Source organism: Coenobita brevimanus, chromosome 47 (genome assembly GCF_032717465.1).
Source record: "Coenobita brevimanus isolate Jiangsu-jjx chromosome 47, ASM3271746v2, whole genome shotgun sequence".
NCBI lineage: Eukaryota > Metazoa > Arthropoda > Malacostraca > Decapoda > Coenobitidae > Coenobita > Coenobita brevimanus.
The window spans coordinates 1556648-1571552 of record NC_137000.1 but is presented as its reverse complement, the minus strand read 5'-3'; the positions used below and the strand labels follow the sequence as shown (position 1 = coordinate 1571552).

The 14905-nt window shown below is 42.0% G+C and overlaps 1 protein-coding gene across 1 annotated transcript; it reads right to left on the bottom strand.

Moving 5' to 3' along the window:
• Window positions 1-206: 206 nt before the first annotated feature.
• LOC145398972 (uncharacterized) lies at window positions 207-14547 on the bottom strand. The gene is made up of 4 exons (XM_080271703.1): window positions 14463-14547; window positions 11305-11414; window positions 1035-1139; window positions 207-326 (listed from the first exon to the last, which is right to left on the bottom strand). The coding sequence occupies exons 1-4, from the start codon at window positions 14545-14547 to the stop codon at window positions 207-209; spliced, it is 420 nt and encodes a 139-aa protein (XP_080127829.1).
• Between the last annotated feature and the right edge of the window lie 358 nt (window positions 14548-14905).

Genomic DNA, 14905 nt, shown 5'->3' with positions numbered 1-14905 from the left:
ATCTGCAGGTATTGCCTTACACCCTGCTCCATACTTCTCATGGGCTGCTATCTTATACTGCCGTATTTATCAGCCACTTCACTCAAATTATTATTATTATTATTTATTTACTTTTTTTTCAAAGCCTCTTATTCTCTCTTTGAGACAGATACTGAAATGGAGAAGTTGTAAAAAAAAAAAAAGTAGTCAAATTCGGGGGCTTATAATTAAGCATCAGATAACACTTGGCAAGCCTCAGACATCTCTAAAATATTCCTTCTTGCAAATTCTGTTTCCTCTTGCACTGCCTTCCTCGGTAACTGGCCAAGCACCTGTCTACCCTTCATCTGAAGTATACAAATTAAGAATATCCTGTACATTACTAAGAAAGGATAACCTCTAAATGAAAGTTATATAATTTATGAAGGTATGATCAGCATCTGAATTACACTGTCCTGTTAACAAAAATGCCCCACATCAGTGATTACAAGCAAGGCAACATATCCTATATACCTAAAACAAAATTATTCAAATCATGCTTTCAGGTTCCTTGCATAACTACCAATATTTTGCAAAGACTGATTGCTCTAACTTCTGTTAACACCCATAGCTACAGTCAAACCTCACCACAGTATATATATACTAATTAGGTGAACACCCAGTATGGTATGAAGACAGTTAAAGTAGCTACTATCAAAAGCTTCTAGGAATATTTCCTGTTTTGCATCATTCATTCATTCATTCATCATCTAATCCAGCGTTGCCCAATGAGGGGCATAAAAGACCGAGGCTAGACAAGTTGGTCCTGACTTTTAAGAAGAGAGTGACCAGCCTCGTTCATCCCTGAGTAGCATTATGTGAGCAATAAACCCCAACCATCCCTTGGATATAAACCTGCACTGGCTCAACCCAACTGGCACACCTTAACTGCCCACTAAACCACTAGGCACCATAATTTGGTCATATGGTTACAACCCAGCATAATAAATGGTTTCCAGGTGTCGAGCATTTTAATACAACTATCCCACCACTTTACTATACTGTACAGGACTGACCTTGGCCATGAGAGAGAACTCCTTAGCTTTCAACTGATTTGAGTGATTTTTTGTATTACTGTCTGCATCTCTGATCTGCCATAGAGTGAAGATCAGCAAAGATTCCTGAAAAAATTACGACTTTAGTTAGAGATTAAACACATCATGCTCAACATAGATGCCTGATAAAATTACCAATTTACTTACAGATTAAACAAACCCTGCATACTAAATTGGTCCCTACAAAGTTTAATTTTACCTGCCTTAAAATGTTCTTGTATTGCTGAATGAGGTGAACTATGCAGAGAACGACTCATTCTGGTAGACTGGCCTAAGTGCTCGTCGACCTGAATTTTAAGTGTGCGCATAGTGCTACCTACTACCCTGTTTGGTAACTGGGACAAGCAGTACAATAAACAATCAGCGAGCATAAGTCATCTGGCATATTGTCCCTGAAGTGAAAGAAACTTCTCATTTTTTATGTGTTTGTGGGTATGAATTTAAATTCCTTATAGAGAAATTTACTTAGTTTTTCTTCTTGTGATTGTTTGCTTTGATAAGACATGCCACCAAGGTATGGAATCTGGAAGTAACATCTTCTTTGTTAACTGTACAAACTGGCAGTTTAGAATGGTATTTCTGACCAAGAAATTTGTTGACTAGTTTGCCAAACAAGTGAACACTACATCCTGTATAGTAGAAATTAAAAAGGTGACTTCCTTGTAGAAATATAGTAGAAAAGAGAGAAAATGCTCAATGCTGTTGAGTTTTTACGGCATTAATCTTACAGAGGAAAAAACTGAAAAGGCTAGTGCCCAGACCACAGAAAGTAAATATCAGAATAATACCAGAGGGACCATTGTTGCATTTCTCACTGATAAGATCTAAGAAGGGGAGCTTGGGGTTTACTTCCAATTCTGCAGTGAATGAGATGTTTTGGTTTTGTGAATTCAGATACTGCAAAAACTTATAAGCTTGGCATTAACTTCTAAAAAAATACAACTGTGTCACTCACATACTGTCTATATAAAATAGGCTTAAAAGGGCTAGGGGCAATTTTTTTTAAACTCCATTTTTGTTCACAAAAGAAAAGAAATATATTTGCTAAAGCCACGTCTATAGGGAAGCCCATAGCTACACCATCTATTTGTAAATACAGTTCACTGTTAAAAACAAAAAAGCCATCCTTGACACAAGCAGCACAGAGGTTTCTAAATACACTTTCAATCATGACTTTATCAAGGTAAGAAAAAGTCATATTAACACAGATATCAATGGATTCATCTGGTGATATGCTTGTGAATAATGACATAACATCATATATAACCATAAAAGAAGACCGGTAATTTGTAGTCCAACAGAGACTGAGACAGTTCATGGGAATTCTTAACTGTATACCAGTTTATACTAAAAGGACTTATAATGGGCAGTAAAAATTTTGCCAGTTGATAAGCTGCAGTATTATGTGCTGGTATGATGGGACTATGAGGAACTGAATCCTCATGAATTTAAGGAATTTCATGCATAACAGCAGAAGAGAAACCTACTCACTTAGGGACTTTGATTCTTCTGAACTTAAGACATTTAGTGACAGACGGTTATTTATGAAGCATACTACCTTATCTTATGCTTTAGTTGTAAGTCTGGTGGTATCAGAATAACTCAGAAATTTTAGATGAATCCTGCAAAACTGTATGTCATTCAGTATCCTGCAATACTGTACAGTATATCTTTCATTTTGCTGATGTAGTCACTTATTAACATGTGCCAAGCTGCAGACCTCATATGAGGCACAATGAATGTCTCCACAGAGCATGTAAATACCAGTCTAAACTATAGGTTCATACAAACAACGAAGAATGCATTTACATCTGCATTTCATACCTTGGTAATGTCTTATCAAATCAAATAATCACTAGAAGAAAAACTACCCCCTGGGGGTGGGGGTGGGGTTTCAAACACCTCCCAGTGTATCCCTGCTTGTCGTAAAAGGCGACTGAAAGGGTTGGCGGAGAGTTAGTGCCCCTCCCCGGAAAACAACTAACTAAAAAAACAAACAATAAGCCTCGGACAAGGACTGACCAAACGACGACGACCAAGGACTGGACAAAGGACATGGTTATCGGAACGTGGAATGTAAGGGGAGCGAATGATGAGGTGAAAGAGAGAGAGATTGTCCAGGTGCTTGAGGGTGCGAAAGTGGATGTATGTGGAATACCTGAAACAAAACGGAGAGGAGAAAGTGTGAGAGAATGGGAGTATGGATGGGGTATATGTGCAGGAGTAGGTGAGAATGAGAGGGAAAAGGAAGGAGTATGTATAGTTGTGAGTAAAAGATGTAGCCCAGTTTTTGCCTGCAATTATTCAGTTATTATTGTTTATACAATGTCCATGCACGTGGAATCAATTAGTCGATATAAGCAGCATTCTCGACGTACTTTTATTTTTTTAATTTTTTGTCTGTATTTTTTTTTTCAAATACACTTCCTGAGGACGGGAGGCCCCAGCCGCCCCACCAGTGATCGGAGGCCCTTCGCACTGAGCGTAGTGAGCGTATAGGAAGGACCGGCCCTGATGATACTTGCACTCCCCTTTGGAAGAGCTATGAGGAGACTAGGGTTAGTTTACTGCAAAACTAGACCAGACAAAGGATAACAAAACATGTGATGAAGTCAGACTACATTGGAATCCACAGCTGAATCTTGTTATCAGTGAGACATCGTTTTTCACAGAAACACAAATAATAAGCACTTATCTCCAAGTGTGGCTTTGTTGTGCACTATTGTTCTAATATTTTACTAAGATCTCTGTGGATATTCTCACATAATCATTACCAGTCCAGGAAAAAAAATTTCTTTCAGAGCTTCAGGATTTTTTAATATTAATGAACCACATCTAGGTGATGAATAAACAGTGGCCTTGCATCCAGAACAGTAGTCAGACCAGACAGCACAGCTGGACTATTTCTGTACTGGGCAAATAATAAACCTTATAAGGAAAATTATTTAGATCAGACAAGACTCTAAGAAACAAGAATTCCTTGAATGTTGTGAATAATGATAAGTGTAGTGACCACAACCAGCATCCACTACAACCACTTCTCTGGACGTCTTCGTCGTCAGTCCACCCCCGAGAGGCTGTCGAAGCGATGGAGGACAGCATGGGGGTCAAACCCCCCCCCCCAGCCCCTCATGAGGCACGAGAACCTGGAAGTGGCTTCAGTCACCCGGGCAAGTACTGCACCTCATCTCTCAACGCAACACACACAACAACAGTGTTTTTTCTACACCGAGAAATGACTCTCCGGTGGTCATTTCTCGAAGACTTCTAGCCGGTGACATTGAGAGCAATCCAGGACCCAGTGCAATTCTTGAAAGAACTGGACCCATTTCACTTGCACAACACGTGAATCCAGAGAACATTACACAAACACCTTGACCTGCTCCTTATGCTCTTTCTCCCCACCCTCAAACCCCCCCACCAGCCCCTCTCCTACTTCCTCCACATCTCCTCACCCTAACCGACTGATCCTTCCTACACCATCCAGTTCCCTAACCCTTCCCATTCTAACCCAATCTAATCCACCCCAACCCTTATCTCTATCACAACCTCCTCCTACCCCTTCTCCTCCACCCACACCCCCCTCCCCCCCAACACAAGTCGTACAACCAACACACATCATACACACAACATTAACATTCTTCAAATTAACATAGATGGCATAAACACCAAAAAACAAGAATTCACACAGTTCATCAAACAACAAAACATACACACTGCCATCTTGCAAGAAACTAAACTACATGAAACACAAAAAAACACCTACAGTCCCTTATTTGTGTGAATATGGTCTTAAATAGGTGCTGTGCATGTCCGGTAGGGAGTTATTTAGGTGGTTTTCAAAGTCAGGTTGGGTTGAGGTCTATAAGTACCTGTCCAGGGGCATTTTTCCAAAGTCCCGGACAAGACCAAGTCTCGGACATTGCTTGGGCTCCATTATGTCGGATCTTGGAGGAATTACTGCAATGGTATCTAGGGCTGGTGGTAGTACTGTCAAAGAGGAGGAAGAGTGGCCATGTGAGATTTGCCACGTGGGCATGGGAGGTACTGTAATTCCATCTTGTGCTGTGTTTGTGATAAGTGGGTGCTTAGGAGATATAGTGGTACTAGAGGTAGACCGCGAGATAATGCTGATTTCATGTGTGTGGTGTGTCAGGGAGAGCATATGGAAATTGCCAGGCATCAAAGGATTGAACTTTGTGGTGAGTCTCTGGAATGTGTGGAAGAGTTCTGTTATTTGGGTGACATGTTATGTGCTGGAGGTGGGGCTGAAGCTAGCTCTGTGGCTAGAGTGAGGAGTGGTTGGAAGATATTCAGGGAGCTGTTGCCTCTCCTGACATTGAGTAGGCTCTCCCTCCTTGCTAAGGGATCTTTGTATGTAGCATGTGTTAGGAGTGTAATGCTGTATGGTAGTGAAACCTGTGTAGTAAAGGAAATGGATATTCGCAGGCTCAGAAGTACAGAAATGGCAATGATTAGATGGATGTGCAGTGTGTCCTTGAGTCCAAGGCCTGGGGGGTCTAGGTTTACGATGGAAGAGTTGAGAGGTAGGATGGAACTGGAGTGTGTTGGTGCTGTGATAAGGAGAGGTAGATTGAGGTAGTAGTAGTAGTAGTAGTAGTAGCTGTTTCCTAGCCAGTCTAGCCAAACAGTCCCGAGTCCCTAAGGAAGGCCACAGCCAAGACCAGGCTTTCCCACAGAGCTCTTAAGAAGTGTATGTTGTGTTGTTGGTGTAGGCAATTGTAAGCAATGCAGTCTTCCACAATGTGCTTAATAATATGGGGTGCTGTGTTGCATCCTGGACAGGCATCAGTGACGGAGTCATTCAGCCACTTCTGAGGTAGTCTGGGCATGTGGAGAGGATGGGGGATGATAACTGGGTCCACAAAGCGAGAGGGGTTAACGTTAGGAATAGGGCTGCGAGAAGCAGACTGAAAAAAGATCTGAGATGAGGTAACTGAGTGTGACCACAGGGATAAGGAACTGAGCAGGGAAGCTGCTAGAAATCGAGCAGCATGGAGAGCTGCCATCGGGTGACCAAGGCCAAAGCATGCAATAATGTTTGAACCTTCAGAAACTAAATGAAATGGAATGTAAGGGGACTTTAGCAATATGTGTGGGTTGTGTACAATGAATAGGATAAGAAACACAAATCTTAAAAAAGAATGTGAATAAGGATACAGTATCTGCTTTGTAGAGATAGGTATTCTACTGATGAAAGGATAGAAACAAGAGTGCTTAGACTGTATGTTCATGTACAAATGATGAATACTGATAAGGTGATGAAAAAAGCAGATGTGAGTATGAGTATGAGGGGACATAGCAAGTTGAGAAGAAAGATATGATACGTAAGTGTGTGTGATGAGACAACGTATGATGGTGGCAATTGCTAGTGAACTGGCAAGGGATCAAGATGGAATGATGAAGTATCTATGGAGATAAACATGACAAGAGTTGGATCCCCTTTTCAAGCTGGCAGTGAAAAGAATGACTGTATTCAAAGGTGTATGCAAACTGCATATCCATCAATCCATCCATCATTCTATCCTATGTTGCCTGGGGCTAGGCAAGTTGGTCCTGACATTTAAGATAAGAGTGACCAGCCTCACTCATCCCTGAGTGGCATTATATGAGCAATAAACCCCAATCACCCCTTGGAACCTACACAGGCTCAATCTGATTGGAGTGCCTTAATTACCCGATAAACCACCAGGTGCCATAATTTGGTTATATGGTTACCAACCAGTGTAGTAAATGGTTTCCTGCTGTACGGGAAACCATTTGGCTTGTCACTCAGTGCAGAGTCACCCATAGGCAGAAGGAAGAGGAAAGAGTGATGGAAAGAAAGACAGAAGCAGGAGCATAAAGTCACCCGTAGGCTGAAGGAAGAGGAAAGAAAGACAGAAGAGGAAGGAAGGAAGAGAGGAAAGGGCTGACAACCAATGCTGCATTACATCGTGTGAGTGGATGGTGGGTGCATAAAAAAACACAGAATATGTAGAAGGCTTTGTTACTGTGGCAAAGCTAGAACTCAGAATCTTGGATGATGTGTGAAAAATTGTGTGACCAGTTTCACTGGGGATGCTGTTTGATACTGTATTTCTTTGTTTCTTGACCTTTTCTCATCCTACTTTCTAGGTAGAAATTATGGGTGATGATAATCATTCCGTTTCATTTCATTTTTCAAGGCTCAAACATGCATGTGTCGGCCTTGGTCACCTAATGGCGGCTCTCCATGCTGCACGATCCATTGCAGCCTCCCTGTTCAGTCCCTTAGCCCTGAGGTCACACTTAATGACCTCATCCCATGTCCTTCTTGGTCTACCCCTCATAACCCCACCCCAAATATTAACACTTCTCACCTTCCTCACCCAATTATCATCCCCCATCCTCTCCACATGTCCAAACCATCTCAATCTACCTCTCCTCATCACAACATCAATACACTCCAGTCCCATCCTACCTCTCAACTCTTCCATTGTAAACCCAGCCCCCCCAGACCTTGCACGCAAGGACACACTTCACATCCACCTAATCATTGTCCTTTTTGTACATCTGAGCCAGCGAATATCCTCCTCCTTTACTGTCCAGGTCTCACTACCATACAGCATTACACTCCTAACACATGCTGCATACAAAGACCCATTAGCACGTAGGGAGAGTCCTCTCAATGTCAGGAAAGGCAAGAGCTCCCTGAACTTCTTCCAACCACTTCTCATCCTAGCCACAGAGCTAGCTCCAGCCCCACCTCCAGCACACAACATGTCTCCCAAATAACAAAACTCTTCCATACACTCAAGTGATTCACTAGCAAGTTCAATCCTTTCCTGCCTGACAATCTCCACCTGCTCTCCCCGACATGCCGTACACATAAAATCAGTATTATCTTGCAGTCTACCTCTGATAACACTACATCTCTTGTGCACCCATTTATTACAAATACTGCACAAGATGGAATTACTTCCCACGCCCTTGTGGCAATCTGCACATGGCTATTCTCCCTTGTCTCTGATAGTACTGCCACCAACCCTAGATATTATCACTTTTGTTTTATCTGCATTTACCCTTAAGCCGTTGTGCCCCATACCATCTCTCCACTTCCTAACCTCCGCCTCCCTTTCATTCTCTGCAGTCAGCATCAAATCATCAGCATACAACATCTCCCAAGGGAGTCCGTTTCTAAAGTCACGTGAGAGGGCTTCAAGTACCATGATAAACAACATGGGACTCAAAACTGACCCCTAATGCACACCAACATTCACGGAAAACTCATTACTCAAATCTCCATTCACACTTTCCTGGGTGCGAGCACCCACATACATAGCCATAACCACCCTAACCAGCCACTGCTCCAAGCCAAGCTTTCTCATTGCCCACTTCACCACCTCTCTAGGGACTCTGTCAAAGGCCTTTTCTAAATCAACAAAAACAAAATACAGATCCCTTCTCCTACCAATATATTTTTCCTGAATTTGTCGAACAATGAGTATGGCATCAATGGTCCCCCTACCTGGCATAAACCCAAACTGCATCTCATCAATATTCACTCTTTCTCTAATCATACCTTCTAAAACTCTCTCCATTACCTTCAATATCTGATCTAAAAGCTTTATACCTCTATAATTTCCTCTTTCCAGGGTATCACCCTTCCCTTTATACACATTTACAATTACACTCTTCAGCCAGTCATCTGGGACAACACACTCATAAATAATCATATTTATCAGGTCAGTGACTAATAATATAACTGGAACAAACAACATCAAATACCTCAAATAAGTTGAGGGCATGAGATGAATATCTCATGCACTCACCTGCTTTTGTTCTTGTAGCAAGTTTCTGCAGTATCTGGCAACACTGCCAATGTTTTTCTTGTGGAATTCTTCCATAGTAGTCTTCAGAGTGTGTGTTTCACTCTCTACACTAGACAGCTGCTCCTCAATGTACCTGTCTTTAATGCTGTAAGTACATGTCAACAAAATCATACTGTATATTGTTATCACTAGCAAAATAGTTATTATCAACAATATACTGCAGGAAGTAATGCATATACACTTAACCCCCTGCTATCGCGCGTTCAGCTATCGCGGTTATCTGCTATCACGCACACATCAAATACACAACCATACATGCTATCACGCACCCCAAGACTGCTATCACGCGTCGAGTTTGAAGACAGGCTAAGCGAAACTTATTCACACGGCACTTCATATAAGGTTTGCCAAGGATATGATGGTTAATCGGAACGGTAACGTGGTAAAATTGCCGATGATACCACGGGGATTTGGAATGCATCTGAATGGATTCCTGCCAAGGATATGACGGGCAAAACAGTGTGACCAAAACCCAGGCGACTCGACAGAATATATCGTACTACAGCATTGAAATTTAGCCTAACACTAAATACTTATTAACACTGTATTTTAGAATAAATATCAATCGTTTTGAATCCTTATAAAGAGTTAATATTTCCTATGCCGAAAAAACTGTGATGTCGATAAAGTAATCACGTGTTTACAACTGAGACGGGGCTCTGGCAACAGTATGAGGAACGTGTGTGATAGCGTCCAAGTTTTGTTCCACTTAAATCTTCCTCGGCCGTTCCTGATACGATGTACCGTGTGATACCCCCTTTAGCTGTGGACACTAAGAAATCATGGAGACAGCTAAAGAGATTTGGCAGCAACTAAGCCACTCCCAAGCCTCGGAATCCTTCAAACCACCCAAGCCTTAATCCTTATAAAAGTTTGATGGCCTTTTATGTTGTTTATTTATTCATTATAATGTTAATATTAATATAATAATGCTTTATTTCATGTTGGAGGAGAGATTGGCAGGAAATCGCAGGCATAAAGTAGTTAAAAGTTAGAAAAATGGGTCACCGAAAAACCAATTAGAAATTTTCCCATTGATTGTTCAGTTCAGCTATTGCAAATTCAGCTATCACGCATGTTTGCTGTAACCAATTATGCGCGATAGCAGGGGGTTGAGTGTACATGACTATAATCATCATCATCATCACCATCTACTTCTGTGTTGCCCCTGAGGAGTAAAGGAGCCCGGGGCTATGCATGTTGGTCCTGACATTTAAGATGAGAGTGACCAGCCTCACTAATCCCTTAGTGCCATTGCGCAGGCAATAAATCCCAACCATGTCTACCACACTTTTCTAAATACTGTACTGCAAAGGAAATAACAGTTTGGAAGTGTTTATGGGCAGCCTAATCTAGGAAAGATATGGCTACACACTGTAGCTTAAAAAGGGTGCATTCAAAGCTAGTATTCCGGTAGATGTCACCACCATTGGGACAAACACATTCCCCGCGCTGTTTAAAAACCATATTTTTCTTTGTTAAATATCTATACTGTTGTGTGACACTGTGAATCATGGTAATGTCATATACCATAATATAAATATTACAAACAGAACACATATATATAATGTAGCGTGAATTGTTTATATTTATCATAAACGGAAATTAAAATATCATTGATGGCATGTGATGGCAACCCACCACCAGTGTTTAAGATTTTTCACGACAGATCTGTTTTCAAAACAAACGCACGAGGACTACTGCTTAAAATAATACAATTTAGACTACTTGTGGCCTGGTTAGGTTAGATAGAGTAAGGTATTGTAATTGCTTTGAAGTGTCTGAGGGGGCAACACCACGGCCTTCTCAAACCATGGCAACACGGGTCTTGTGGTGTGCATGGGTGAAGGGAGTGAGCAAAATGCTGAGTCCCAGTATTTACTCAACATTAAATTTCTGCCCACACAGAGACTGAATGAGTCAAGATACCCACTAGGCGTAATTTGCAGTCTGAACAAACTATGTATTAAGAACCCAACTTGCACTAAATGTAGCAGAAATTAAATAATATAGGACCACTGAAATGGACGGTTGCCATCACATGCCATCAATGATATTTTAATTTCAGTTTATGATAAATATAAACAATTCACGCTACGTTACATATATGTGTTCTATTTGTATTACAGTATTTATATTACAATATATGACATTACCATGAGTCACAGTTTCACACAACAGTGGAGATATTGAATAAAGAAAAATATGCATTTTAAACAACGCGGGGACATGTTTGTCCCAGTGGTGGTGACATCTACAGGAATACTAGGCTTTTCAGAAGCACCCCATTGGCATTTGATTCTTACAGGTCACTAAATTCATAACAAGTCCTGTTGGACAATATAAAAGCTACATACCACATAAGCCTCTCCATCATACTTGAAAGACTGTCCTTGAGATGCTTTGTCTGCAGCTCCAGTGGTTCTGCTTGGTACTTTTCTAGCATCTCTTCCATTTCTGCTTCCAACTTTTCACATTTTCTCTGGGACAGGGATAGAATATGTAACACAGTGATATGTATACAATCGATCATCAGGTAATGTGGAAGATATGGACTGGACACGGCCCATGGTACTCGAACACGCATTACTCAGACAACGTGTTTGAATGTATAACAGTACATTACAGTGTAGTCTGGTTACTTTCCAAAACTCTTAACTTTTATCCCTTCTTACTCCCCTACTCCACATAAATTACCCCCTGCTCACACCCACCATCAGGTATATCACTGAAAGAGATATAACTATTGCAATTAAGAACAAGAATGGTTTTAAAATAGCATTAACAAAAACAAAAGTTGGACTGGGTACCAGGGGCGCACCCAGAAATTTTCTAAGCGGAGGGCCCGTAGTGAGATGAGGTCAGGTAATCCGATAATTACAGGGTCACATTGAGGTTTAGAGTCAGGGAGTTGCTGGCTCATAAGTTACTCTTTGTTTGCACTTGCCATTTTTTCATGTTTTGCTGTTATCAAAATAAATGTATATAAATTTTTAAAGGACCCAGAGAGCTAAGAGGGGGACCCGGGCCCGGTGGCCCTCCCCCCCTGGGTGCGCCCCTGCTGGGTACCTGTGTGTTGTTGATGCGTAGCTCTGCAGCACTCTTCCCCCACCCCCTACCCCCAATTTTGTCACTGTTGAGATGTTGCTACTCCTGCACTTCCTTCTTCAGCGTCTATGTCAAATCCTTTGATGGTGCTTTCATTCATGTCATGCTTTATAGCCATTTCTACCTGCCTCATTCCCTGCTGTAACTCCTTTACTATCTTATACATCTGGGCATAAGTGAAGATGGGCTACTTTCTGGATAGATGGGGCTGATCACACAGCATGACTAAGAGTCAATGTCTTCACGCGACACTCAAATACACAAAAAAATCTTGCTGCACAATGTGGGCAGAACTCGGTGAGATGTAAGAAAGGATTGAATGTACAAGTATGTGCCCAGGACAGGTCCCTGAATGCAAGCCATGTGCGACTTTCAAATTGTGTCACCAGGCCACCTGTGTAAGCTTAGAGATTTTACCCATGCTGATTATGACCTCCTGCATTATGCTGCTTGTGTATGTACAAAAATGCATTACTCAAGGACTAGCTGTACTCACCTATCTGTTTGGCTGAATTCTATCTGCTTAATGTAATGTAAACTCGTGTTTTCATTTCTCCACCGAGCTTATTTCACTTATAGCTCCTAGCTTGCATAAACGCTTTGCTATTCATAACTGGTATTTAGGCCAGTCCTTTCGTATTAAGCTTAAAATCCATTGTGCCATCTAGGAGTTAATGCATCAGCAAGAACCTGTTACCATTAATAGCATTAGTTATTGATTGTCAGGGGTGAAGTCACTTTCTCCAGAGGCTAACAGTACTAACAACAGCAATTGTGAGGAATTAGTCTCTGCTGTGTACTGTTGAGAAAGTTTATAAATTCTCGTTCTTAGAGAATCGGCGAAGCAAGCCAGCATAAAGTAATCATTACTTGATTTTTAACAAGACAATTCATTGTCCCTGCTCTTCAGTGTTACTGAACATTATCCTTTAATATTTCATACTTCTTAAAAACCCCGTGACACCTCCCATGGTGTCATCCAGCTAATCCCACAACCTGTCTTTGTCTGTCTCACTCTTGTCATCACACAGTGCAAACGCTACAATCACTCCCACTTTCACCTTCTCAAACTTTAACTTGACATACATACATACATCTCGAGCTGACACATCTGCAATCTCTCATTCCACTCTGCCACACCTCATTCATCAACAAAGCAACCCCCTCCCTGCATCCTATCTGCCCACTCATGCCCAATCCCACACACCTCACACCCTCCCACTCCTTCACTTCACACCCTTTCATCACTGCCCCACACAATGCCATCATGGCACATCTCACTCTCTTGAACACATTCACCACTTCCACCCTCCTGCTCTCCTCATTCACACCTCTCACACTCCACATGGCCATGGGAATCAGCCCATTTGGTTGGGGCCCTGGGCAGGTATTGGGCCCTTCGAGGCTCTCTGAAACATCTGCCATAATTAAGTGATATTAGATAGGGGAATTTGGGGGACACTTAACCCAGCCAAAAACCCCGGTAATATGGTTATCACCCAGCGTAGTAAATGGTTTCCTGGGTACAGGAAACTGTTTGGCATGTCACTCAGTGTAGAGACCATATGGCATTCCTACATTGAGTGAGTGGATGATGGATGTCCCCACCTACAACAGGTGGTGTAAATCAGACCAAAATTGTTTCAGCTGACCTTAACTTTCGACTCTGTTCTATAAAACAGTAGGTCAACCCCTTGGCTAACCCTCAACCATTTCACCAAGTCTGGCTGAAAGATCAAAACTTACAGAAAACTATTACACTACAACTCAGTCCCTTACATACCGGTAGCTATATATATTTACTGTAATCACTCTGTGGCAGAGTAACATGCAAAGATGCCTATCAGATGAAAATGAATTAGCGACTTGGACAAGTTTCATAACTAACCCGTAAGTCATATGCTTATCTAAGTTAGCCTGTTCTTGAATTTCTCAATTAAAGGAGCACCAACCAAATTACTGGCTGACATACCCACTCATCTACTACTCTCCAAACCAGTTCCTGTCTTCTTACTAAAGGGATTTTTTTTTTTCCCCCCAGTTTGAAACCACATGTCTGACTTGTCCAATCTGCTCACTTTTAAGGCCCAAGAGGACAACGAATCAGACATGTATCTATCTGCCAGACAGAACCTGGCTATCTCCATTTCATGGGAACTGCCCTATCTCGGCTTCTCTAATCATCTCACTCAACATCCCCTGTCTCATACCTGCCTTCCTTCCCAACAAATGGTACTGTATCACTGGGCCTCTCTGTATCTGTGTCCCCTGCTCTAGCTACCTTGTATCCTCCTAACCAGCTAACTTCTACCATACCTGCCCAGCCAACCTGTATCCTTCCTTTTTCCCAATCTTCACTTTTTCCATCCCACACTACCCTACGGCCTCCCTTTCTTAGCAGCCTTACCCTCCATACCCTTCCCAACAACACCCTGGCAATCTTGTGTACCATTCTCATGCCACAGGTGGCCCTGTCCACCCTCAATCCACATCTCTAACTATTCCTAACACCTTCTTGAGCCAAAAAGAAAGGCAGTAGACCTCAGCCTAAGAGGCAATGGGTAGCCCATCAGGCACACTGACCAAGGTGCAGGAGCAGCCAAGTTTCCCTCTCTCTCTGGGCCCAAGCAGCTGCTGGAAAAGCTCTGCTGATGCCCAAGAAATTAAAGGTTGAGGGAGTTAATGATCCCCACCTACATAGTCATGCTACAATGCCAAGCCCTGCCGTTTAAGGACATGGGCCTCAAGGATGATGACGAAAGAACCCTTACAGAGACTGACTTTCCCTGCCAATGAAGTCTGAATACGTCTCCCTTAGTAAGATATTTAGGATCAATAATGGATGGAAAA